At 39.2% G+C, this 26,913-nt stretch overlaps 1 protein-coding gene across 1 annotated transcript; it reads left to right on the forward strand.

The window, feature by feature from the left end:
- Window positions 1-597: 597 nt before the first annotated feature.
- Window positions 598-26,782, forward strand: FAM162A (family with sequence similarity 162 member A). The gene is made up of 5 exons (XM_016941747.3): window positions 598-931; window positions 19,366-19,488; window positions 21,044-21,149; window positions 24,066-24,174; window positions 26,522-26,782. Exons 1-5 carry the CDS (start codon window positions 898-900, stop codon window positions 26,612-26,614), a joined length of 465 nt encoding a protein of 154 aa, XP_016797236.1. The 5' UTR covers window positions 598-897; the 3' UTR covers window positions 26,615-26,782.
- The last annotated feature ends 131 nt before the right edge of the window (window positions 26,783-26,913 follow it).

Consider the following 26,913-nt stretch of genomic DNA (forward strand, 5'->3'; position numbering starts at 1 on the left):
ACCTCGGAACCTGTCACCCTGCTGTCCCAACCCTTTTAACATGTCCTCCTGGAACTGGGCCAGATACATGGATCAGATTGTCAGACCTTGAAGGGACTGTTTACTCCAATCCCATCTTTTCACAAAAGGGAAACAATTTCCTTGTGGTTCCCCTACCAGGTCGTTGAAGGAAATCTAGGCAAGTGAGGCCTTTCTAATACCTCTCACTCCAGTGCCTAACCTCCTCCCCGGACCCTGGAGCAGAGGGGTCTTTGTTAAGAATTTGGGACCACTATGAAACGTCAAGAAAAAACGGCATTTCTGGCAGTGTGGGTGGGTATGAGTAAAGTGTTTAGGATGGAGATGATCAAATGTTTTTAGAAAATAGGTAAATAGAAAACAAATTGAAAACATACATGTTAATTTCTCAGATTAGCCTGAGGGATGCTCCAACAAGAGATAGGGCCACTGAGCAGAGTCCAATTATGTGTTTTCTGATAAAAGCATATGTTCATTGAAAACACTGGAAGAGCGGCATACTGGAATACTGGTTTATCTGGTGTATTTCGGGAGTTTACAGATCACGAAAGTTGCACATTTCCTTTCTATTTCACACAGGTACTCCCATGGGTACATATCCGCTAGGGCAAGGGCCCACGGCGCCACACTCCACAGGACCATCTCCGAGGCTGGCTCAGGATGCGGCGCCAGGGGCACTAGGCTGGCGCCGCGGGTCTCCAGCGCGTGGCGCACGTCCTGCACGCCCCGCACTGGCGCAGGCCTGTACACCGCGTCGCGCACGCCCCGCCCCCCGGCGCCGCCTGCGTCCTTCCCACTCCAACGCTGGGTGACATTGAGCTCACCAGCGCCACCGTCCCCGGCGAAGTTCTGCGCTGGTCGGCGGAGTAGCAAGTGGCCATGGGGAGCCTCAGCGGTCTGCGCCTGGCAGCAGGTGAGACGCCAGTCGGGATATGGGAGGTAGGGGAGCTGGCCCGGCCGCTGCGGGTGGGGGAATCCTGAAGCCTTCCTGGGCCCCGGAGTGGCTCCATTCCATGACGCACTTTCTCGGTTCCTCGGAATCCTACCTACTTAGTAGCCATGCGGGAGGGAACTAGGTGAGCAGCTGCTGATAGGCATTGGAGACTGCCCGTGAATTACCCTCATCTCCATCCACCCAGCTCCCACCAACTTAACTGCCCACGCGCCTACCCTTCTCCCCACCCCCGTCCTCAGCCTCCCCTGAGCTCAGTCTGTAAAGCACCTACTATCCCTAGACCTCCCCTTTACCCATGCATTCAGCTTTCCACCCTAACCTCCCTTATCTATTGCTCTCCTTGAGTCTTCCCTCTTCCCCCTGCTCCTTCCTCTCTGGAGTTTATCCCAGAAAACCTCCAGTCTGAAGTTTCCCCACTCATTAAATGTCTGATTAGGCCAAGGATTTAGGTCTTAGAGATTAATAATAATTGTTTTCTTAAAATGGAGGATACATTACTTTTAAACACTTATACAATTAATTGATTCGAATTTCTTGGAGGAAGTGTGTAATTGAAGGATCTGCAGTTTGTTTTGGTGGTAGACATTTGTGTGATGACTATTTTGGACTTAGGTAATGAAAGCTTAATTCTTTTTTTTTTGGGGAGAACCAGCAGAGCCTTGGCATAGTAGGGGTTGAGAAATCAGAGGGCTTGCATTTTGACTCTTTTCTGGGTACCAGAGATCTTTTGTTCAGTGGCACACACTACATTATTAAAAAGTTGTTAATTAAATTTTTAAAGGAAAAATAGCCCCAAACTTGGCTATTCAAATAATATAAATATATATTGTAAATGTAAATGAAGTAATGCAAAAAAAAAGAGTGAATGTTGCATAGTTTCACAAGTTTGATACGTAACCTTCCCCACCTCAAGATTATCCTTTACACAGCTTATCTGGTGTTCCGGTGGAGAATGGACTGGAAAACATGTCTCAAACTAGAGAGTATTATTATATTTACTTCCTTTAAAAGCAAACACTTCTTCCACTAAAATCCTCAATACTATGATTTCATTGATTTTGTCAGTTTTGTTGAACTAATTCACCTAAAATATCTTCTGTACATCCTATTAACATTATGAAGCTTTTCAACAAGGCAAGTGAAAGGATCATTGCTCTGTAAAAAAGTTAAAATGGACTGCATGAAAAGAACTTTGACATCTTGGAACTACTTTGACATCTTTGAACTAATACTGAGTATATTGTAAGTAGTTCATCTTCTTGCTTTGAGAATATATTTATGCATCTTGCATAAATTTATTTTTGCATCTCTGCAAACTTCTGATGTGTAAAAACTTCACTATTGACCACTTAACCAAAGCAGAATTCCTTGAGTGATTTAAGAACAATTTATTTTACTTCAGATATAAAATTTTTAATAGCACACTAAGGATGTTATATGAGCAGCTCTCTCCATATGATCTTCCACAAATGTCTGATGCTTTGTGAGCAACTCCGCAACAACCTACTGCCTTTCACCCACTTCATAGCTAAATACTTTCATATACATTATTTTGTTGGATGGATTTCCCATAGCAGCCCTCTCAGGTAAGTCTTATTCCTCCCACACTTTATAAATGAAGAAACATAGGTCAGAGATGACTTGTCCAGGATCTCTTTGCCAAAAAATGTTAGAGCCAGGAGAGGGTACCCTTTAATTCTGGAATTTTTGTGCTTTTTGCTGTTGTTCAAGCTGTTCATTCAGGGGCTGTGCGTGTGTGAATTTGTCATGACTAATTGGATCTCATTAATCTGAAATGGAAGAGTCATGAAATGCAGATTTAGTTCTGAAATGAAAGTACACCCTTCATGTGCAAATGGCTTTTCAAGAAAGAAGACTGCTTTAATAAGCAGCCTTAGCCAAAGGAATGAAAGATCAAATAGAAATGTAGGCTGTGTGGTGGCTCACACCTGCTATCCCAGCACTTTGGGAGGCTGATACTGGAGGATTGCTTGAGACCAGGAGTTTGAGACCAGCCTGGCTAACTTAGCAAGACCCTGTCTCTACAAAAAAAACTTTTAAAAATTAGCTGGGCATGGTGGCTCAAACCCATAGTCTCAGCTACTCAGGCTGAGGCAAGAGGATCACTTGAGCCCAGAAGTTTGAGGCTGCATTGAGCTATAATACGATCATGCTACCACATTCCAATCTGGACAACAGAGTGAGACCCTGTCTAAAAAAAAAAAAAGAAAGAAAGAAAAGGAGCATAATCTAGGCATACCTTACTTATCCAGAATATTTGGAATAAGATTCTCTAGGTAAGTGAAATTTCAGATGATCAAAACTTAACCTTATAAATGATGGACCTTTACTTTTGTTTCTGTTGGAAATCTTTGGTATACTCCCTTAGCAAACAATATAGCAAACATAATGTAGGCTTTTATGAGCTCGAATTTGTTGTTTTGTAGGTGTAGTTGTAGATACAGATCAGGGTTGTTAACTTGTGGTACTGGACACCTCCACATTTGAGAGGTCCTGTGAACTTCTCAAATTTTTATGATTGTATACCATTTTTGAGAGAGAGGGTCCATATTTTATATCTGCTACTCAGAGCAGTTCATGCTCTTTAAGTTAAAAAGCACTGATACAGATGATTAGGAACTAAATGGCCATTTACCCACACTACGCTGGGTTTCATAAGGGTAAACACTGGATCTGTTTTGTTTTTACTCAGTCCTTACCACTTATTGGTGTTCAGTTCATAGTAGACAGGCAATACATATTTTTTGGATGAAGGATGCTAGGAAATATCTTGGAACATGCTGCAAATGTAAGGTGAGTTTTCACACCTGTTTTCTCCTGAAAGAATAAAATAGATATAACTTTTAGGATATTGTATCTTTCCACAGAATGATTATTAGTTCAAAGGAATGGAATGACCTTACAAGAATGTTTCTTATTGAAAGAAAGTTTTGCTCCCCTAAACTCTGTTGACTGGTCAGATTTGAAAATGAATTTGTTACCGTCATTGTTACCAATGTAATGGACTATATGGGCTGCCTTCCTTTTAGTTTAACCCACATCTCAGAGCATTAGAGTAGAGAGGTATCTTAGAAGTCAGGTAATTTAGTCCTCTAATTTTTACAGATGAGGAAACTTAAGGGCCAAGAAGGGAATCAGCTTGCCAAGGATCACACAGGTACAGACCTGGGACATAGCCAATATCCCCTGGCTCCCATTCTGATTTTATTTCTACCACATTCTGCTACCTTATTCTTTTTGTTTGTTCTTGCTAACCAAACCTAAATGAGAACGTACGCATTTTAACTACCCCCACATTTGGCTTTACTTAGCGCTCCTTTCCAGGTCTTACCAAGTATTTATTGAGTACACAATGGATGCCCTGTGTGTATACTGTGAAGGCTCTAAAATGAATGGACTGCCCCACTCCTAGGGCTGATTTATTGCAATGAACAAACAAACATATATAATATACCATTGGCTTCAAGAATTCTGAGATTCTTGAAGGCTCCATTGAAATGAAGGGGTGTGAGAGTGATGTGAGCACATGTAGGGGCGGTAATGAGTTGTGAGCACATGTAGGGGCGGTAATGAGTCTGAAAAAGGATATGAGAGAGGAAAGATTACCTTAGGGATTTTGATCAGGAGGTAATAGAAGGTAAAGTGTAATGTTTGGAGACGTTTGAACCAAATGAATTTGGACCAAAAAAACCTTTTAGCAGGAGAAGTAACACAAGAAACATTTCTGGAAAATTAACACAGCAACTACATACCAGTTGAATTGCTGCTACCTATGAAGATATTACAGTAACTGATGTGTGAGGTGATGATGGAAATAACGAATATATTTAGGAAGTGTCTTGAAGAAAGGATGAGTTTGGAGATACTGAGTAAGGAAGGACTTAAAGACAAGTTTTTTAATGTTGAGGACTACAGAAGTATTGCCTCATTGTCAGAAATAAGAAAGTTGGAAAAATAATCAGAAACGCCATCAAAGATTTGTGTTAGTTTGGCAGAGAAGATGGTGCATTATTGAGTAGGTTTAGGTGGCACTGAGTTATAGGTTGTGAGAGGTTGAAGACCTGAGGGCAAAGGAAGAGTAAAGTTATGGAGATAAAGATATGGGAGCAATTAGTCTGGAGTTGATTTTTAAAACAGAATGGAGGAGTCCTTCCAGAGAGTAGCACAGAATAGAAGCAAGGACTAAGCCTTGGAGGTGTGACATGGTGTAAATAATAGGAACTGGGAAAGAAGACATTAAAGAAGATTGGTCATAGAGGTTGGAGATGAAGTGAGAGAATTTGGTGGTACAATGTAAGGAGGCATTGAATCCTTGTAGAAAGATGAGATCAGTCGAATCAAATGGCCACAAAAATGGGAAGAGTAGAGTCAGAAGGGCTAATGATGAGAATCTTAAAAAATGTATTCATGACCGGGCGCGGTGGCTCAAGCTTGTAATCCCAGCATTTTGGGAGGCCGAGGTGGGCGGATCACGAGGTCAGGAGATCGAGACCATCCTGGCTAACACGGTGAAACCCTGTCTCTACTAAAAACACAAAAAATTAGCCGGGCGTGGTGGTGGGCGCCTGTAGTCCCAGCTACTCAGGAGGCTGAGGCAGGAGAATGGCGTGAAGCCGGGAGGCAGAGCTTGCAGTGAGCTGAGATCACACCACTGCACTCCAGCCTGGGCAACAGAGCAAGACTCCGTCTCAAAAAAAAAAAAAAAATGTATTCATATGACTAGAAAGAGGTCACTAATGTTGGTAGAGTAATTTTAGTAAAATGATTGGAGAAGGAAACATTGTAGCAAAATAAAGTGTGGGTGGTGAAGTGAAGTAGTAGATAACATGCCATTTATTCAATCATTTGAGCTATGAAAAAGAGGAAATAAGAATTTTATTAATAGTACCTGTTGAGAACAAGTGAATGCTTTGTCCAACATAGTGGACCTTCAGTGTTATTGTAGAGTAATAAGACAGAATTCTCAGTAACTACTTGTAGAAGTTGCTGGAGAAGTAGTCAGCCTTTCTGGAAAGTAGTATAGATGGATAGATAGATAAGATAGATAGATGGAAACTTAAAGGGGTTCATACCCTTTTACCCTTCACTTCCAGGATTTTATTCTAAGGAAATAATCAGAAATACCCTCAAAGATGTATGTAGAGAACTGTTCATTGAAACATTACTTATAACACTGAAAAATTGGAAAGAAATCAAGTTGTAGGGAATTACTACATTCAGATTATAGCTGTGTGTTGGGTTTTATACAGGTATTAAAAGTATTAATATCTTGGAAAGTATTTGTGACATAGCAAGATACAGTATTATCTGATTATGAAAAATGTATATGTTTTATGTAAGTATAGGAAAGGTCTGAAAAGAAATATTAATGCACCAAGTTGTTATCCCTAAGTGCTATGATTATGAGTGCTTTTATTTTTCTTCACATCTTTTTTTAACTTCCAAATTTTCTGTAATGAGCAAGTGTTACTTTTATCATTTAAAGTTTGTTTTACTAAAAGCTTTTTACATAATAACATGGTGTGTAACAACTTGGTGGTACAAAGGTTTTTACATAGTGAGACCCGATCTCTACAAAACAAATTTTTTTTAATTAGCTAGACATGGCGGCATCTGCCTGTGGTCCCAACTACTCCAGAAGATGATACAGGAGGATCGCTTGAGCCCAGTTCAAAGTTACAGTGAGCTATGATCGCTCCACTGCCCTTTACCCTAGGTGACAAAGTGAGACCTTGTCTCTAAAAAAAAAAATAAGTTTTTTAGTTTTGATTTTAAAGATGGGGGAGATAACATTTGGCAGGAAAAAGGCAGTGGAAAATAAGGATAAGTTTGGTACGACATCCCTCAGCAGAGGGATTACTACTTAAGAATAAAGGAAGACTGGTATTTCTTCAAGCCTGCAGGGAAGGATGAGAAAACGGATATAGGGAGTCTGTTTCTGTCACAAAGCCCAGGTCAACAGCTAAGGCCTAGAGAGTTTCAGATAGACACTCTGGGGAGTGGGCTGTAATATTGATTCTCTGATTCCCAGAGAGTTGTCATATCTCCAGTCACATCACCTGTGGTTTTCTCCAAGAGGACCTTGAAAGATTCTGAGAAAGAAAAAGCATCCCTACCTTTCCTCACTGTCTATCATGGGGTTGGAAAGGATATTTATGGAAAGGAGGGGACTACCAGGAGAGAAGCTGGTACTTCAACCAGCCTCACCCTGGCTGACCATTATAGCCTCCAGCTAGCAATGATATTTCTAAGGCACTGGTTTTCAGATTATGGGTCCCCCATAGCAGAAGTTTCACCATTACCTGGGCAATTGTTAGAAGTGCACATTCTCAGGTTCTGTCCATACTGACTGTATCAGTTGGGTCCAGTAATCTGTTTCACAGGGTCCCCCAGGTGATTTCGATAGATAAAAAAGTTAAGAACCTTTACTCTTAAGATTAGCTGTTTGCCACCCAGAGCCTTAGAGACAGCTGTGAGGCTTCATCTTAACTTCCTGCTAGGGCCCTGGAGACACAGAATTGGTCAGCCAGGGACAAGCTGTTAAGTCCAGCTAGAGGGTTAAAGGGCTGTTTTTCTTTTGGTTTGTATGTTTTTAATCGTGATCCACCAGAGGATGGAAAATTTCTGGCTTGGACGTCTGGTCAATATATTCTGTCTCTTTGAGAGAAAACGAAGGTCTTAGTAATGATATTAAAGCTTGTTTATGCTTTCATGTTGTTATAATTGCAAAATAAAAACCAAGACCACATCAAATACTTCAGACATTTTTTAGCGATAACTTTTTTAAATTTTAAATTTTATTTTATTTTATTTTTGAGAGAAGGTCTGGCATTATCGCCCAGGCTGAAGTGCAGTGGCATGATCTCAGCTCTCTGCAACCTCTGCCTCCAGGGCTCAAGCCACCCTCCTGCCTCAGCCTCCTGAGTAGCTGGGACCACAGGCACATGCCACTGCGCCCAGCTAGTTTTTGTATTTTTTGTAGAGGTGGGGTTTCACTATGTAGTGATAACATTTTAAAAAATATTTTTAAAGCAAGACCTCATCTTTAAAAAAATATTTTTACATTAGTCTATTATTCTAATATCTATAATAAGATAATATGTGTGTATGTTTTAATCAGCATTTATACTGTAGGGAGGTAAAAGTTATTAGCATACAATATGAAGTTGTAGTAAGAAAAAGTTGGGAGATACAGTCTGATCTAGGTGAACCTCTCATGTCTCCAAGTCCTTACCCTCCATAACTACCTCAGTACCTCTCTCACATCAAATTCTACTTGTCTTCCCATTATTCATTCTGTTCTGGCCATACTGGCCTCCTCTTTATCGGCTCTAGAATCTTTTAGGGTCTTTGCATTTATAATTCTTTCTGTTTGGAATATTCTTCCACCAGATAGCTGCATAGCTAGCCCTTGCTTCCCTTCAAGAGTGACATTCTCACAGAGGACTTCCTAACTACTCTATGTAAAATTTCATACACAGCCCATTCCAAACACATACTTCATGTCCCCATTGTTTATTTTTTTCTCTCTGGCACTTAGTATCTAACATATGTATAACTTTCTCCCCAGTAGAATGCAAGTTCTATTGGCACAGATTTTTATCTTTTTTATATATTGCCTAAAACAACGCCTGGCACATAGGAAGTACTTTGTTGAATGAATTACTCCAACATACATCGATGTCACTGATAGTAGGTATACATGTTAGCATTTTTTGCTTTATTATTTCTCAAACTGAGCTAGCCGAGAGGCAGTTTGTCTTCTGTTCTCCTAAACTGCCTTTGTTCTATAATTAGGAAGAATGGGAAAGGACAGCTGTCTTAGGAAATAATTATTGATTCTTTTTCTGTTTAAAGAGCAGAGTCCTTCTAGCTTGCTGCCGGTTAACCTTGTTCCTTTTGTAAGTGCCTGCCAAAGGAGGAATGGGATAGCATTGTGTGAGATGGGGCCTTGTAGGTCACATTAAACCAGTGGTTCTCTGGGGAGATGAAAAAGTCCTGGAGATGGATAGTAGTAATAGTTGCACAGCAGTGTAAATGTACTTAATGCCACTGAATTGTACACTTAAAATAATTAAAATGGTAAATTTTATGTTATGTATATTTAACCACATCTTAGGGGAGAGAAAAGCCTAGGTTCTCAAAGTATAGTCCAGAACCAGCATAGCAGCATCACCTAGGAACTTGTTAGAAATGCGAATTCCCAGCCTCCATTCCAGAACTGTGGATGCAGAAACTGGAGGTAGACAGCCTCATGATTTGTGTTTTAACAAGGCATTCCTCTGATTCACACCAAACACTAAAACACTAAAATTTGAGGATCACAGGATTTAATAATTGTGTCTTAATCCTGAGTGCTATGAAAATCTATTGAAGAGTTTCATAGACTTTTCCCATGGCCTCATAACTGCATAATTACCTTTGTCAGAAATCCTGACCACATTAGGGGTAAAATTGAAAAGTGTTCTAGAAGTTTTATCAAAGTTAATGTTTTACATAATATTTCAAAAAAAAATAAACTTAACAGTTAGAGAGCCTGCTGTGTTTCAAGCATCTTACCAGATGCTCCCATATTTGCTTTTCCATTTAACCCTCAAATCAACTTTGGTACAAGAAACACTGCATTATCCACATTTTAAATGAGGAAACAAGCTAAAAGCAGTTAATTTATCTCCTTTCCACTAGGTGGCACTGATGTTGTGTTTACCAGATCCAGGCAAAGCTTTCTGGCATTTATAGCCCTAGAACACGAAATAAATGAGGCCTTTTATGAAAAAGACCATGTGCCAGGTAACCACAAATAGAGATTCCAACTTCTGGTGTGTCAAGAGTAAGGACCTCTGAAAATCCATTTTTACCCAAAAGCAATGATAACACTGCCAGAAGTTGGCAGAAGCAACTTTTCCAGAACTCTGGAAAATTACCAGGCATTTGTGACAATCTGAGGAGCATTTATCCAAAAAAAAAAAAAAAAAGCCTGAAATCGTGGTAGGACAGCAAGTCTTGTGGAGTTTTAACTTGCTTTATTCCTGTCTTCTTTCAGCTTCACAATAGCCTTGAAAACCAACAGCCTCACAAATCACAGTTACTTTGAAAACCAGCAGCCTTGCAGGCACTGAAGAAGGCAGAATGGGTTTAAGAGTTCTCCAAAACTTCCGGCTGCAGAGAATTGTTACTATTTGACTTGTCTGACAGTTCGCTGGAAACCCCACTCACAGGGCTTATCTTTTTTCACCTGACTTGGAGTTTATTCACTGCAAACAGTGTTTTCCCTGGTGCATTTGTTGAAAATAATCAGCAGCACTTGTTTGACATAACATGGAGTGGGTAACAGCTGGGTCAAACAAGAAGCTGGGGAATGAGATGTCCATCCTGACATCTGGAAAGCTCTGACATATTTCTAGAATGTAATATGTGTAAGATTGGACACATTTTCCAGGAAAAACCTGAGAGGTCTGTAAGCTCTCACCTCACATTTAGTCTCTGTCCGAGCACGAATGGAAGGTGTGTTAGGCCAGTCTCGCATTGCTAAAAAGAAATACCTACGACTAGGTAATTTATAAAGAAAAGCAGTTTAATTGGCTCATCGTTCTTCAGGCTGTACAGGAAACATGATACTGGCATTTGTCCAGTTTCTAGGGAGGCCTTAGGAAACTTACAATCATGGTGGAAGGCGAAGGGGGAGCTGGCATGTCACATGTCCAGAGCAAGAGCAAGAGAGATCAGGGAGGTGCCACACACTTTTAAACGACCAGATCTCATAAGAACTCACTATCACGAGGACAGCACCAAGAAGGATGGTGTTAAACTATTCATGAGAAATCCACCCCCATGATCCACTCACTTCCCACCAGGCCACACCTCCAACACTGGGGGTTACATTTCAACATGAGATTTGGGTGGGGGTACAGATCCAAACTATATCAGAAGGCTAAGGCAGTGTTGCAAACTGCCTGCCTGAGGGTAGAAGACATGCCCCAACATGCACACACAGCCCGTAGGCAAACACTTAATAAACTTAAAGGCATTTATTAGTCTCTCCAGTTACTAGCTGACCACTAAGATAACCAGACAGCCCTCTGTGGCCAAACACACAAAGGATACAAGGAGAGACTATGAACAACTCTATGCCAAAAATTACATAAACCAGATGAAATGGACACACTTTTAGAAAAAGAAAAATTATCAAAACTAAGTCAAGAAAAAATAAAATATCTGAAAAGTCCTGTAACAGGAGATTGAACTAGTGATTTTAAAACTTCCTGCAAAGAAAAAGTCCAGGCCCAGATGGCTTCAATTGTGCATTCTACCAAACATTTAAAGAAAAAAATAGAATTAATCTTTCACAAATTCTTCCAAAATACAAAAGAGGAGGGATCACTTCCCAATACATTTGATGAGGCCACATTATCCTCATGCCAAACCCCTCCCAAAAACATCTCAAGAAAACTATAGATCCATATATATCCCTTAGGAATATTGATGCAGAAATCCTCAAGAACTGCTACAAAATGAATCCAGTGACATGAAAAATTATAGACTGATCAAGTGGGATGTATGCTAAAAATGTAAGGTTAGGACTCCTGACTCAACATCATTCACCATGTTAATAGAATAAAGGAAAAAAACACATAACCACATCAGTAAACACAGAAAAAGCATTTGACAAAATGCAACTCCTCTTCATTATAAAAACACTCAGAAACTATGAATAGAAAGGAACTTCCTCAACCTGATAAAGGGCATTAAATGAAAAACCCACAACTAACATCGGACTTAATGGTGAAAGGCTGAATGCATTTCCCCCATGACATGACAAGGATGTCCATTTTCAACAGACATTTCTGTTCAACACTGTACTTACTGGAGGTTCTCGTTAGGGAATTTAGGCAGGAAAAACAATAAGTGGCAAAAGAAGTAAAACTATATTCCCAGATAACATGATCATGTATATAGAAAATCCTAAGGAATACACACACACATACCCTGTTAGACTAAATGTTGAACAGTTTTGCAGTATGCAAGATAAATGGGCAATAAATAATGCAAACATGAAGAAAATTCCATTTATAATAGCATCAAAAAGAATAACGAAGTTTAAAACGTACTCTGGAAATTGCAAAAACACTACTGAAAGAAATTAAAGAAGACCCAAATAAATGGAAAGACATCCCATGTTCATGGTTTGAGAGACTTAATATTTTTAAGATGGAAGAATTCCTCAAATTGATCTATGGATTCAACACAATCCCCAACAGAATCCCAGCTGGGGTCTTTGTAGAGATTGACAAGCTGATCCTCAAATTCATACAGAAATTTAGAAATTTAAGGGACCCTGAGTAGGCAAACTAATCTTTAAAAAGAAAAGCCAAGTTGGATGACTCATACTTCCTGATTAAAAACTTAACTACAAAGCTGTAATAATTAAGACAGTGTGGTGCTGGCATAAGGACAGACATTTAGATCAGTGGAATAGAATTGATAGTCCAGAAATATACTCTCATATTTACAGTCAATTGATTTTCTATATTGCGCTAAAACAACTCAGTGCGGAAAAGAACAGTCTTAAACAAGTGGTGCTGGGAGAACTGGATATTTACATGCCAAAGAATGAATTTGGATCCTTTCCACAGAAAGTATACTAGTATAACTCAAAATGGATCACAGACCTAAATGTTAGAGCTAAAACTATAAAATTCTTAGAATATAGGAGTAAATCTTTGTGATATCGTATATGGCACCAAAAGCTCAAGCAATAAAAGAAAAGATGGATAAACTGGACCTCACCCAAATTAAATTTTTTTGTACTTCAAAGGACATCATCAAGATAGTGAAAAGATACTCATGGAGTGGGAGACTATATTTGCAAAGTACATATCAGATAAGGAAAGAACTCTTACAACTCAAAAATAAAAAGACATAACCCTACTTAAAAAAAAATAGGCAGAGGACCTAAATAGATGTTTCTCCAGAGAAGATATGCAAATGGCCAATTAGTACATGAAAAGATCCTCATTATTACTCATTAGATAAATGTAACTTAAGACTACAATGAGATACCACTTCCTACCTACTGGGACAGTTATAATCAAAAAGAATAACAAATGTGGGTATGGATGTGAAGAAATTGGAACCCTCATATATGGAAATGTGAAATGTTACAGCCACTTGGAAAATGGTCTTGTAATTCCTTAAATGATTAAATGGAGAGTTATATCACCCAGTTGTTTCACCCCTTAGTATATACCCCACAAATGAAAATACATGTTCCTCAAAAACTTGTACACAAATGTTTATAACAGCATTATTCATAATAGCCAAAAAGTGGAAACCACCCAAATGTCCATTAGTTGACTAATGTGTAAACAAACTCTGGTATAGTGGAATAAAATTTGTCAATAAAAAGGAATCAAGTGCTGACAAATGCTACAACATGGATGAACCTTGAAAATATAAGTAAAAGAAGACAGTCATAAAAGGCCACATGTTGTATGATTCCATTTATATAAAATGTCCAGAATATGCAAATCCATAGAGACCGAAAGTAAATTAGTGACTTTCTAGGGTTGGGGGAAGGAGGAAACAGGGAATGACTGCTAATGTATTCAGGATTTCTTTCTGGGGTGATGAATGTCTTCTGGAATTAGTAGTGATCAATACACAACTTAGTGAATATATGAAAACCACCGAATTTCACACTTTAAAAGTGAGTTTTATGGTAGGGAATTATGTATCAATAAAAGTATTATTTTAAAAATCTTAACAACCATGAACATATTTTCATGAGAAATCCACAGTAGTGTCTTTTAAATTGTTATGTTCAAAAGACTTTTTTTTTTTAACAGCAAGGGGGAAAAGTAAGGAAATGATGCTTTTCACCATCATTGGGAAAACCGCCTCTGTAACCATATTTTACTCCTACTGCCTCTCTCACCTCCCCTTATTGCTCCAAACTCTGAGGCTGCAAGACACCCAAGTGGGAGTTTGGAACTTCCAAGGCACAGTCTTTTTATCTATTAGCAAATTCATTTTTAACCACAAAGGTCTGAGGGCACACTCTTACTGCATTCAATACAAGTCTTGGACATTCCGTTTCTGTCATCTAGAGCATCATATAGTGGCAAAGCCCTAGTCAGATTTATCTCTGGTGCCTTTCCAGCTTTCATTTCTGTTCCACTGCTCCACATCCTAGGGACTCAGGGGCTCTTAGGTGTCTTGTGATTCTCAGGAGCCTGTACCAGACCTGGCCTCATCTGCACCATAATCCCAAGATCAGAATTACTCTCCTTTTCTCCCACCTGATCAAAACTATTTCTGGTTGTCTCTGCTTCTGATTTTAATTAATTAAAATTATTCATGCTAAAGCTGAAGGTAAGAATTGCTAATCAAAACTAATGTCTTAAATGTATTTATTTTATGAAGGTATTTCCTAGCTTTGTTCACTGAAAAGGCAAAAACAGTGACAAACTGAAAAAAAATGAGCCCCCACTAAGGAGTCTCTAAAAACATTTCTTTAAAAGAACCAGAGCCCATTGGGAGGAATGTGTGATTCCAACTCGGGCAGAAAACATTTAAAATCAGTCTGGAATATCTTGTCAGAAAGAAAGCTATCAATGACCACTGAGGATGTGTTGAAAGGACTCGGGAGCCAACTTAGAAGGGTTCCCAATGGGATTAAAAGGAACAGTCTAGAGCACATCACGTGTAAAAATGCAGCGTAAGGAAGTGCAAGAAAACCAATTTGTTCTTTTTAAAACTGGCAAATAAAGGGAAAGAATCCAGCATTTATTCCACATTTTCTGCATGGTTTATGCCTTAAGATAACCAAATAGTTAATGTGAAGGGGGAGAATACCACCATTTTGCAATCCCTAATGAAATAAATGGATCTAGGTAATAATGACCATTGTCTGCTAAAAAAAAAATAGATGAAAGGTTGATGGGGAACTTTCTAAAAGGTGAATCAGACTGATAGCATGTACTGAACAATCTTAATATGAAAAGAGACAAAATTGGCATATGCCTATTGATGTGGCATAATAAGACAGACACAATACCACCTATGACATTCTTGCTAAAAGATCTAATCTAAATCTTTCAAGCCTCAAAAATCTGTTTACAAGGAATAGAGGAGTTTGGAGAATATGTTGGACAACACCATGGGGGTGTGATAAGCAAAATCTAAAATTGAGGGACACTATAGGGCTAAAGACTGGTTTCTTTAACAAATAAATTATTTTAAAAAGTAAGAGGGGAGACCTATAGATTTAAAGAAACTCAGGAAGCATCAGCTATATTCAGTTTGTGAACCTATTTTGAATAAGCCAACTGTAAAAAAAAAAGAGCCTATCAGAAATTTCATCTTAATAGGATTTGATCATAATATACTGATAATAAGGAACATTTAAAAATTATATTAGTATTTCAGATATGATTTTGAAATACATACTGAAGTATTTGTGGATGAACTAATATAATATTTGGGATTTGCTTTAAAACAATCTAGTAAGGGGTAGATAGTAGATGGAGTTTAGGTTAAACGATATTTTAAAAATTTTTTAAGTTCAGGGCTACATGTGCAGGTTTGTTATATAGGTAAACTTATGTCACAGAGGTTTGCTGTACAGTTTATTTTGTCACCCAGGCACTAAGCCTAGCACCCATTAGTTATCTTTTCTGATCCTCTCCTCCCTACCACCCACAACCCTCAGGTAGGCCCCAATGTTTGTTGTTCCCTTCTGTTTGTCCATGTGTTCTCATTATTTAGCTCCCACTTATTAATGAGAACATGCAGTATTTGGTTTTCTGTTCCTGTGTTAGTTTGCTAAGGATAATGAATGACCTCCAGCTCCATCTGTGTTCCTACAGAGGACATGCTCTCATTCTTTTTTTATGGCCGTGTAGTATTCCATGGTGTATATGTACCACATTTTCTTATTTTATTTATTTATTTTTTGAGACACAGTCTCACTCTTGCCCAGGTTGGAGTGCACTGTCATGATCTAGGCTCACTGCGACCTTCGGCTCCAGGGTTCAAGTGAGCAATTCTCATGCCTCAGCTACCCAAGTAGCTGGGATTACAGGCATGCACCACTGGGCCCAGCCTAAAGAAAAGACCACATTTTCTTTATCCAGTCTGCCATTGATGGACATTTAGGTTGATTCATGTCTTTACTGTTGTGAATAGTGCTGCAGTGAACATACACATTCATGTGTCTTTATGATAGAACATTTATATTCCTTTGGAGATATACCCAGTAATGGCATTGCTGGGTCTAATGGTAGTTCTGTTTTTAGGTCTTTGAGGAATCGCCATACTTCTTTCCACAATGGTTGAACTAATTTATACTCCCATCAACAGCATCTAAGTGTTCCTTTTTCTCTGAAACCTCACCACAGCATCCCTTATTTTTTGACTTTTTAATAGCCATTCTGGCCAGGCACGGTGCCTCATGCCTGTAATCCCAGCACTTTGGGAGGCTGAGGCAGTCGGATCACCTGAGGTCAGGAGTTCAAGACCAGCCTGGCCAACATGGTAAAACCCTGTCTCTACTAAAAATACAGAAATTAGGCGGGTGTGGTGGCAGACGCCTGTAATCCCAGCTACTCAGAAGGCTGAAGCAGGAGAATCGCTTGTACCTGGGAGGTGGAGGTTGCAGTGAGCTGAGACCACACCATTGCACTCCAGCCTGGGCAACAAGAGCAAAACTAAATAGCAAAGGCTTGGAACCAACCCAAATGCCCATCAGCGATAGAGTGGATAAAGAAAATGTAGCACATATACACCATGGAATACTATGCAGCCATAAAAAGGATGAGTTCATGTCCCTTGCAGGGACATGGATGAAGCTGGAAACCATCATTCTCAGCAAACTAACACAGGAACATAAAACCAAACACTGCATGTTCTCACTCTTAAGTGGGAGCTAAACAATGAGAACACATGGACACAGGGAGCGGAACATCACGCACCAGGGCCTGTCAGGGGGTGGGGGTTTAGGGGAGGGATAGCACTGGGAGAAATAGCTAATGTAGATGACGAGTTGATGGGTGCAGCAAACCACCATAGCATGTGTATACCTATGTAACAAACCTGCATGTTCTGCACATGTATCCTAGAACTTAAATAAATAGATAAATAAAAAAGACTGAGAATGGCCGGTCACGGTGGCTCACACCTGTAATCCCAGCACTTTGGGAGGCCGAGGCAGGCGGATCACCTAAGGTCAGGAGTTTGAGACTAGCCTGACCAACATGGAGAAACCCCGTCTATACTAAAAATACGAAAAAGTTAGCTGGGCATGGTGGCAGGCGCCTGTATTCCCAGCTACATGGGAGGCTGAGGCAGGAGAATCACTTGAACCTGGGAGACAGAGGTTGCGGTGAGCCGAGATCGCGCCACTGCACTCCAGCCTGGGCACCAAGAGCGAAACTCCATCTCAAAACAAAAAAAAAAAGACTGAGAATATCGTTACTATATAGAGATGTTCATTGGGGAGAAAGTCAATAGAGTCTTGAATATTCTCGTGATGTGCAGAATAATTGTGTAGAGATTATTTTAAATCATAAATACATCTTATATCTTAATATCTTAAATATGTTTTGTTTTCCATATATACTTAAGATGTTTCTATGAAAATGTCTTATCCTAATATTTGCCAGCAAGAGTCTTGTGTAACCTTTTGAAAGTTGAGTAATAACTGTAATGCTGCTTTGCTTATTTTTCATAAAACAGTGATTTTCTTTAATATATCTGAAAATGCATTTTTCATTTTTCTTATTATTATATGTATATATCAAGTGTGGCATTGGAGAGTCTGTTGATAAAATTTACAAAAGTAGAATTACAATTTTATGTTAATGATGAAAGAATGACTTATAATATTCACCTGATTGTATCTCTTATTTTGTGTGCTTTTGTTAAACATATGTCGATTTATTTTGCCAACATTATTATATAGACAGAGAACTCCTTTTCTTTCAGGTTAGTTCATGTGATCCTGGTTAATGGAACATAAGTGAGATTTTATGGGTGACAGGGAGAGAGATCAGGCTTGACTTGAGAGCACGTGGGAAAAGAAGGGGGCTATCTCTTCGCAAAGATTTAAGTATCTTATAAGAACTGTTTGCCAGTGCAATTATGAGTAAGTGTATGTGTGCCTAATTTTTATTTTTTAAAAGCTCAGGTGATTATAATTTCATCTGTGAAATGTTGGAAGTATAGTCAGATTAAAATAGTATATATCTAAAAAAAAAAATAGCCATTCTGGCTGGTTGTGAGATGGTATTGCATTGTGGTTTTGATGTGCATTTCTCTAGTGATCAGTGATGTTACTTTTTTTTCTGTATGCCTGTTGGCTGCACGTATGTCTTCTTTTGAAAAGTGTCTGCTCACGTCCTTTGCCCACCTTTTAATGGGCTGGTGTTTTTTTTCTTGATAATTTGTTTAAGTTCCTTATAGAGCTGGATATAGACCTTTGTCAGATGCATAGTTTGCAAAAATTTTGTCTCATTCTATAAGTTGTCTGTTTACTCTGTTGATAGTTTCTTTTGCTGTGCAGAACCTGTTTAGTTTCTGCACAGTAAAAGTTAAATTTATTAGATCCCATTTGTCCATTTTTGCTTTTGTTGCAGTTGCTTTTGGCATCTTCATCATGAAATCTTTGCCCATTCCTATGTCCAGAATGGTATTGCCTAGGTTGTCTTCCAGGGTTTTTATAGAGGTTAAATGGTATTCATTAGCCATATAGCGATCATTGTTGAAAATGGGTGATGAGTATATAGGGGTTCGTAATGCTACTATCTGTGCTTTGAGTTTAAATTTTTAAAATAAACTATATATATTATATATATAGTTTTAAAGTTATATGTAGTTCAAAACTACATCTAAAATTGATTTCTAATTAAGGACTTGTGGCTTGCAAGGAGCAAGGCTTTCTAGAGTCACTTGCTGACCACTGCAGCCCCCTAACCAGTTTATCAGCATCGTATTGGCAACTTGGTGACCTAGTTTATCACTTTTGGGAGGTTACTAATCTTTACTTAAACAGCCCTGATGCCATAATACATAATATTGCCACCAGAGCCATTGTTATGATAAGACACATGTGGGAAGTACTTATTTAAAATTTACAGCTGATAACATTTTTATGTTGTAAATTCCTAATTTCCTAATCAATAAAACATTTATATTTTAAAACAGCATCAAGCATAGCACTTTAAATATACTATGTGTATCTTACATATAGTAAATTCATTTCCTAAATGAACTACCTTTTATAAATGAAACGTAACTTGCGGGTATTTCTTATTTTGAGAAAACATCACATTTTCTTTCTTTCTTTCTTTGAAACATTTTCCTCTCTTTTTTAGGAAGCTGTTTTAGGTTATGTGAAAGAGATGTTTCCTCATCTCTAAGGCTTACCAGAAGCTCTGATTTGAAGAGAATAAATGGATTTTGCACAAAACCACAGGAAAGTCCCGGAGCTCCATCCCGTAAGTTTTTATTTTTTCTATTTATGGAGTTGGTAGCTCCCAAAGAGTAGGAAAACTTGGAATCAAAAGAACCCAAAAGAGAAGAGGTTCCTATATCATACCCTCCCATGTAGAGAGAACACATTGTGTTCACATTGTGCATGTGCACATGACCAATATGAGCACAACATGGGAGGCCTGAGGGAGGCCCGTGTTCCTACATCATACCTCCCATGTTTTACTCATATGCAGGCCCATCTTCCTACATCACACTTCTCATGTTTTACTCATACGTAGGCCCATGTTCCTACATCATACCTCCCATGTTTTACTCATATGCAGGCCCATCTTCCTACGTCACACTTCTCATGTTTTACTCATGCGTAGGCCCATGTTCCTACATCATACCTCCCATGTTTTACTCATATGCAGGCCCATCTTCCTACGTCACACTTCTCATGTTTTACTCATGCGTAGGCCCATGTTCCTACATCATACCTCCCATGTTTTACTCATATGCAGGCCCATCTTCCTACGTCACACTTCTCATGTTTTTCTCATACGTAGGCCCATGTTCCTACAGCAGACCTCCCATGTTGTACTAATATTGGTCATGGGCACATGCACAGTGGTTTCTTCATTTTCAGCATTTGTCATTTTCATCTTCTTGCCTGTAGGGTTGGACTGGAGCTTTCTGTAGGAGAATGGATGCACCAAAGTAAATAGTAGTCCAGAAATTATGTTTTAAAGAACTCTAAAGATGAACCAAATTAAGATATTATGCGTTAGGTAAAATATAAGCAGGGCCTTCTCCTTATCACCCTCACTGGCTCTCCCTTTGCACTGATTTTTATCTCTATTCCCGACTTATTAATGAAATGACTCAGATGGCATATATTCCCTTCAGACTCAACAAATCTTTAAGTAGTATTCATGCTCTTTCCTTCCCCAACTGGGTCTTTTCCCGTCTTCTTTTAGTTGCAATACTGCTGTTGTCTTAGTCATCCAAGTTTGAGGTTCTTCGTGACTCCTTCCTCTTTGTCTTAACCAGTCTCCACATTCTTTCAGTCATCCTCAGACTGACTTCATCTCTCTTTCCACTGCGACAACTCTGGTTCAGAGAATATCCGCTCACCATGGTATTACAGGCTCCCATTTGGACTTTTTGCCCACTCTACCGTGTCCCCCTTTTCTGTCTCCATCCATTGTACAGATAATAAGCCTTCCTAAAACATTAGTTTCTTCCTTGTTTCAAAATGTACAGTAGTTCCCAATCAAGTCTAAACCCCTTAGCCTGACATTCAAGATCTGGTAAAATCTGATTGTACCTTACAAACTTTTTCTTAGTCTGCTGAAGTCAGACAAGCTCCTCACCGTTTCCTTGGGATTTTATAATCTTATTTGGAAAATGAAGCATCCTAAGAATTTCCATTCAAATAAAGTTCTAATTAACTTGAGGTTTCTCAGTGTTTCTGTTTAGTGACGAGTTAAAAAGCACTAATACCATTTTTCTGTTGTTAAATTTGAGAGTTATAATCTCAAACACATAAAATTTCTTGTCTGGTTTTTCTCATAGGCACTTACAACAGAGTGCCTTTACACAAACCTACGGATTGGCAGAAAAAGATCCTCATATGGTCAGGTCGCTTCAAAAAGGAAGATGAAATCCCAGAGACTGTCTCGTGAGTGCTGAATTTAGTATTACAAGCAGCTTTCATTTCTCACTGATCTAAGGGAAAAGCAATGCCTCTGAGTTCCAACTGTTTAAAACTTTTCAACCAAATTTGAAAACATTTTTCTCTTTTCCAAATGTTTTATCTTTGGTAAGTACTTGGAATATAAACAATGCTAGAAAACCTGTGTCTTATCATTGTTATGTTACACAGTGACTGGTGAAGAACTGTCAGGTACTCTGAAGTCAATTGATTATTTGATTTCATCCCCTGGCTACAGAAGTGTGACTTTTTTAAAGTTTGTTTTTAATCTAGGTATATAAATTAAGTACCATTGACAATGACTGTATTCCCCCAAATCTACTTAAGTACTCAACCTTAGGCGTAAAAGTATTTAATTGCAATATTCTGGATTTCAGGAAAGAGTGCTTCCTGTCACCAACTTCCTTAAACCTAAGGGAAGGGATCTTGGCTGGGATCATGGAACTTTTTCAGAGTTTGTAGATGATGAGTGCAGGTTCCTCCAACCCAGTTTCTCAACTCAGTACTATTGATATTTGGGGCTTGATAATGCTTTGTGGCAGGGGGGTGTCCTATTTGTTGGAAGATGTTTGGCAGCATCCCCGGCTTCTGCCCCCTAGATGCCCGTAGCATTGCGGCAGTGCTGACAACCAGAAATGTCTCCAGACACTGCCAAATGTCCAAGGGGCACGAGCGGGGTGGGAATCTCCCCTGGTTGAGAACCAGTGCCCTAGCCTCATGTTAAAGACCCTGACTGGCTGGCATCTAGGCTAAAAAGAGATTCTGAGAAATAGATGTCATCTCCTCTGTGAGGCATCATCCTATTCAGGGACAGGGACTTCAGACAAAGCTCGTGGAAGTTCCCTGTCAGCAAGAAACTATTCCTGGATCTTCTGGTCTCTGGTTTCAAGTCATGATTGAAAAAGATCTGAGCTCATTCAGGATTTCTTTCCCAGGGAAATATGTAGTATTTACTTTCTGTTTACAACAGCTTTAATAGAGCTTTTCTGCTTCTGCCAGTCAAATTGATAGCACATTACTTTAACTAGAATTATTTCAGCAGGAAAGCCCTGGTTTTTCTTAGCTCAAGTCATGTATTCTTCTGGGAAATAAGAGAATACTGGAAATGACAGTGACATCAGGTTCTTGCCTATGCCCTAATTCTTCCTATACCAGCAGAAAATAAGCTGGTAGACACCCATGGCCTTAACAGATGCTGTATAGGCTTTGCTATAGAACACCTTCCTCAGTCTGCCTAATAGTTGGTTCCAAGATCCCCTCAGGCCCAAAATACTACCTCACGAATCACTCTGGAAGGGTCTTTTCTGGGCCTGGGCAGCCATTTGTCCTTGTGCTGGTAGTTCTGAACAGGCACTGCTTAACTTGCCCATTCCTATTACTCCCTATGGAATGGATTACTTTTCATGAGGATCATGGCACTTCAAATCCCATAAAATACCGTCAACATGGGAAGTCAGTTTGTGGTTAGTGGAATCTCAGGTGCTCCTAACTGACCAATTTGACAGTCCTTAGCAGTTGTCTTGGGTTCCTGCCAGCCTGCAGGCCCAGCTTAAGTGCCTGGAGAACCCCGTCCACATGCTGCCTCACAGGTCCCAGCTCCTACATCACATTGTACATGGCTTCATCATCTTCCTCCTTCCACCTGCAACATCCCAGACTCTTTGCCTCCTTCCAAGCATTTTTAAAGTACTCCCCTCCCCAATTTTAAAAGTAATATATGTTAAATATCTCAGGGGAAAGAAAGCACTTCAATCCCATCATCTAGAGATAATCACTTCCTATTTACACATCTACTGAGAAGGCCATAAGTTAATCCTGGGCCCCATAAGGGCTCCACATCCCCTGCCTTGAGGTTCTGCCAAACACCGAGGTAACAGAATCGTGACCACCAGGTGTGGCAATGCATGCCTATAGCCCCGGCTGCTCAGGAGGCTGAGGCAGGAGGATCGCTTCAGTCTAAGATTTTGAGTCAGCAACATGGTGAGACCCCATCTCTTTAAATAAAGTAAATTAAAAATAGAACCATGACTCACTGCCTACTTGCAAAATCACCAAGGTAGATTGGCCTTTAGACTCTTCTATATTAAGCCTCTTAGGTTTCACACAAGAATGATGAACCAACCATCAACTTTTTTTTAAGGCACATGGGTCTGTATTCAGTAGATAGGTTAGAAGAGCTGCACTTTGGCACTTGCCAAAGACCACAATATCAAGTTCACTGTCACTCAATTTTAGCAAAACATATGTTTAAAAATATAAGGAGCATTGCTTAAAGGATCTTCCTACTATTTTAGATATTCTCAAATCTATTCTGGGTTCAAGACAGAGAGCAAAAAGCTGGGTATATGGAGCACATTGGTTAACTTTCTCCAATGTTTGATCATTCTGAATTGTGCTTTGTGTTGAAACATATGAAGCTTATTGTAGTATCTGTTGTCAAGATGTTTTCAGACGATGACTACATCACATAATGTCTTCTTAAGAACCTCAGGGAGAAATGACTGTTTCACTTCTAGCATTTATAGGCTGCTTGGAAACCTGAGAGCCAAAATTGGGGTCCACCATAGCAAGTGTAGATTAATATGCCTTGCCCTTTTTTTTTTTTTTTTTTTGGCTTTGTTCTTGACTTCTCTTTTTGTTTTCTTCTTTTGTACTTAATTGTGTGCTATCTTGTATTTTATATATAAATGAGTTATGAAAAATGCCTCATCCTCCCCAAAGTCCTATGAGATCTCTAGGCCCTTTTTAAAGAGATCGCTAGGTCTCCCTATTTATATTTATAGACACTACTACATTTTGAATTTATACACAGCCTTTTATCCTGAGCAACTTCAGAAAGGGAAAAGTTAATAACTTTCTCTCATGATCTCATTATATTACTAGGTTGGAGATGCTTGATGCTGCAAAGAACAAGATGCGAGTGAAGATCAGCTATCTAATGATTGCCCTGACGGTGGTAGGATGCATCTTCATGGTTATTGAGGGCAAGAAGGTGAGAAGGGGTTTCTTCTCTATCCAGTATGTATGTTCTCCACCAAGAACCTAGAGTAAATCAGGGATTGACCCTTGTATTTACCCTCTGAGAAGAGGAGGCTACTTTCTACATTACATGAGAAAAGAAAAGCAAAAAAATAAGACATATTGGGAACAAGCCTGGAATATCATCCTTGGGGATAGATAGCAAATCCTAACTTTGGCGTGATGAAGAAGGACTAAATTCATTTTGTGTAATGTAAATTTAAAAAGTGTTTCTGATGACAGATGTCATAATGTAAATTAAGAAATAGGACACTGGCATATTTAATCACCCACTGCATATTTCCAGAGTGCTCTTGGTACCCAAGTGTATTTACCCTCACCGTAACTGCCTTCAGCATGGTGAGCTTTCTTAGCGGGGTTCTTTATTTGAAGCTCAGCCAGACAGGGCCATGTGTCTAAGGACCACAGCTCCTAAGCAGTACATAGGAATACAAGTCCAGAAATCTTTAGCACAGATTATAATTAATAGCTATCACTAATTGAACACTCACTGCATTCTAGATACTTTTCTAGCTGGTATCTCATCTGAACCTCACAAAAACACTGTAAGATAAGTATTATTAGGACCTGATTTATAGATGAAGAAAACTATAGCTTAGAAAGCTTTAGTAACTTGCCCAAGGCCACACATCTCCTTAATGACGAGCCACAATGTGAACCTAGACCCAATTCAGGTAATAGGAAAATTCCTCCCATTTATTGAGTGCTTATTATGTAACAGGCACTGTTAAGCTCACTTAATCACCCCCATAACCCTAAGAGGTAAATAGTTTTCCCAAACTCACACAGCTAACAAGTGGCAAGATAAAAATTTAGACCCAAGTTTGCAGGTTACCAAACCTCATACTATACTATCTTGCTATTAAGCTATAGTTATTTTTATATTCAGCAGCTTTGGTCAAATTCTTCTTTTAATACCATGTATAATTCTATGTATCACAGCTTCCATGTGGAAAGTGATGTCTTACAACTACTTTAAGATACTAAAAAGGTCCTTCTACACACGCACTCTTAACTGACTTTCTTATCCTCAGTAATTCCAGAGTAAAAGGAAATGTACTTTTGGCTGTCTTCATTCTTGGAGTTAAATGGAAATACTGACCATTTTAGGCTGACCTCATGGGAGTACGAAGGGGCAAATGTGCTGAGCTGGGTGAAGTTCTCTTGAAAACTCTGTTCCCACCCCACTTCATTTTTTCTTGTCTCCCTCTTTGACCTCTCATGCATAGTTCTCAGATTAAAACCAGCAGAAACATGCGGACAGGACTGTGAGCTTCTAGGATTCTGAGAAATTTGCATTGCTTTTGTATACTCGATTGTACTAGCTGAGTTTAAATACTCCAGAAGCAAATTATTCACCTGGAATCTCTTCTAGCATCATCCAGGGGTATATGCTGTGTATTTTAGAGAGTTCTTCTCCTGTTCTTTACCATAAAATTGTAACATTTTAGTTTTATGGAATTTCTATTTCCATAAATACTACTGGAATGGAGAACTTTTGAACTTAATGTGATTTGGAAGAGAAAAATTAGCCATTGTATATTTTGCTCTCACCATCAACTTCCCTTTCTCCCCCCGCTCCCACACCCCCTGCCACATACCCAATTCTTTTACATATGAAATTACACAGATAGAAGGAAATATCAGCTTAGGGTGCTAGTTTCACTATTTGGTATAAAAGTGTTGAAACTGGCCTGTATGTAAGCTTCATAGAAATCTGACCGTTTACATGGAGGGAAACAAGGGAAGAGGACGGTTGCCTCCCCCACTCAAAGGTTGGAATTGTAGTACAGATACTCGTGGAAATCATCAATGGTAGTATTTGGGTAAAGTCGGATTCCCAAAGCTGAATGTTTTTGGTAAAAGAGAAGTGAGGAACTAGAAGGATCTGAGTGTGCAGATAAGTTGGGGAAGGAGAAATGGCAGCAACAGAGAAAAGTGAAAGAAGAAAAACGGGATAGAAATGGCAATGAGAAGGTATTTAGTATAAAAGAGAAGTGGGGTGGAATGAGAAGAAAGTATAAGAGAAAAGGAGAGGATAAAGACTGAAAGAAAGGGGCCAGAAGGGAAGAAAAAGGAGAGGTGTGGCACTTCTTACTTATGCTTGAATGGATGAGCTGCTGTTCTTGGAAGTGTACGAGGAAGTTGAAGCACATAGAGGAAACTGCCGTGCTCAGTGTCCAAGCAGCAGAGGACTCCATGCCTCCATGCCTCTGTTAACCTGCTGTCATCAGTGCAAGGTAAAGACACCCTCCCCTGACCAGCATACAAATCACCTGTTCAAATCTGTTTTGCTTTAGGCTGCCCAAAGACACGAGACTTTAACAAGCTTGAACTTAGAAAGGAAAGCTCGTCTGAAAGAGGAAGCAGCTATGAAGGCCAAAACAGAATAGCAGAGGTATCCGTGTTGGCTGGATTTTGAAAATCCAGGAATTATGTTATAATGTGCCTGTATTAAAAAGGATGTGGTATGAGGATCCATTTCATAAAGTATGATTTGCCCAAACCTGTACCATTTCCGTATTTCTGCTGTAGAAGTAGAAATAAATTTTCTTAAATAATGACTGTGTTTTATTGTTTTGATCCAAGTAAAGTGTAGCCTCTCAGCCTTTTGGAGAAAAATGAAACAATTTATTTCAACTTGAATACCAACTCTTTAGAGAAGCAGGTACCATATCTTACTTCTCTTCCC

Source organism: Pan troglodytes, chromosome 2 (genome assembly GCF_028858775.2).
Source record: "Pan troglodytes isolate AG18354 chromosome 2, NHGRI_mPanTro3-v2.0_pri, whole genome shotgun sequence".
Classification (NCBI taxonomy): Eukaryota; Metazoa; Chordata; class Mammalia; order Primates; family Hominidae; genus Pan; species Pan troglodytes.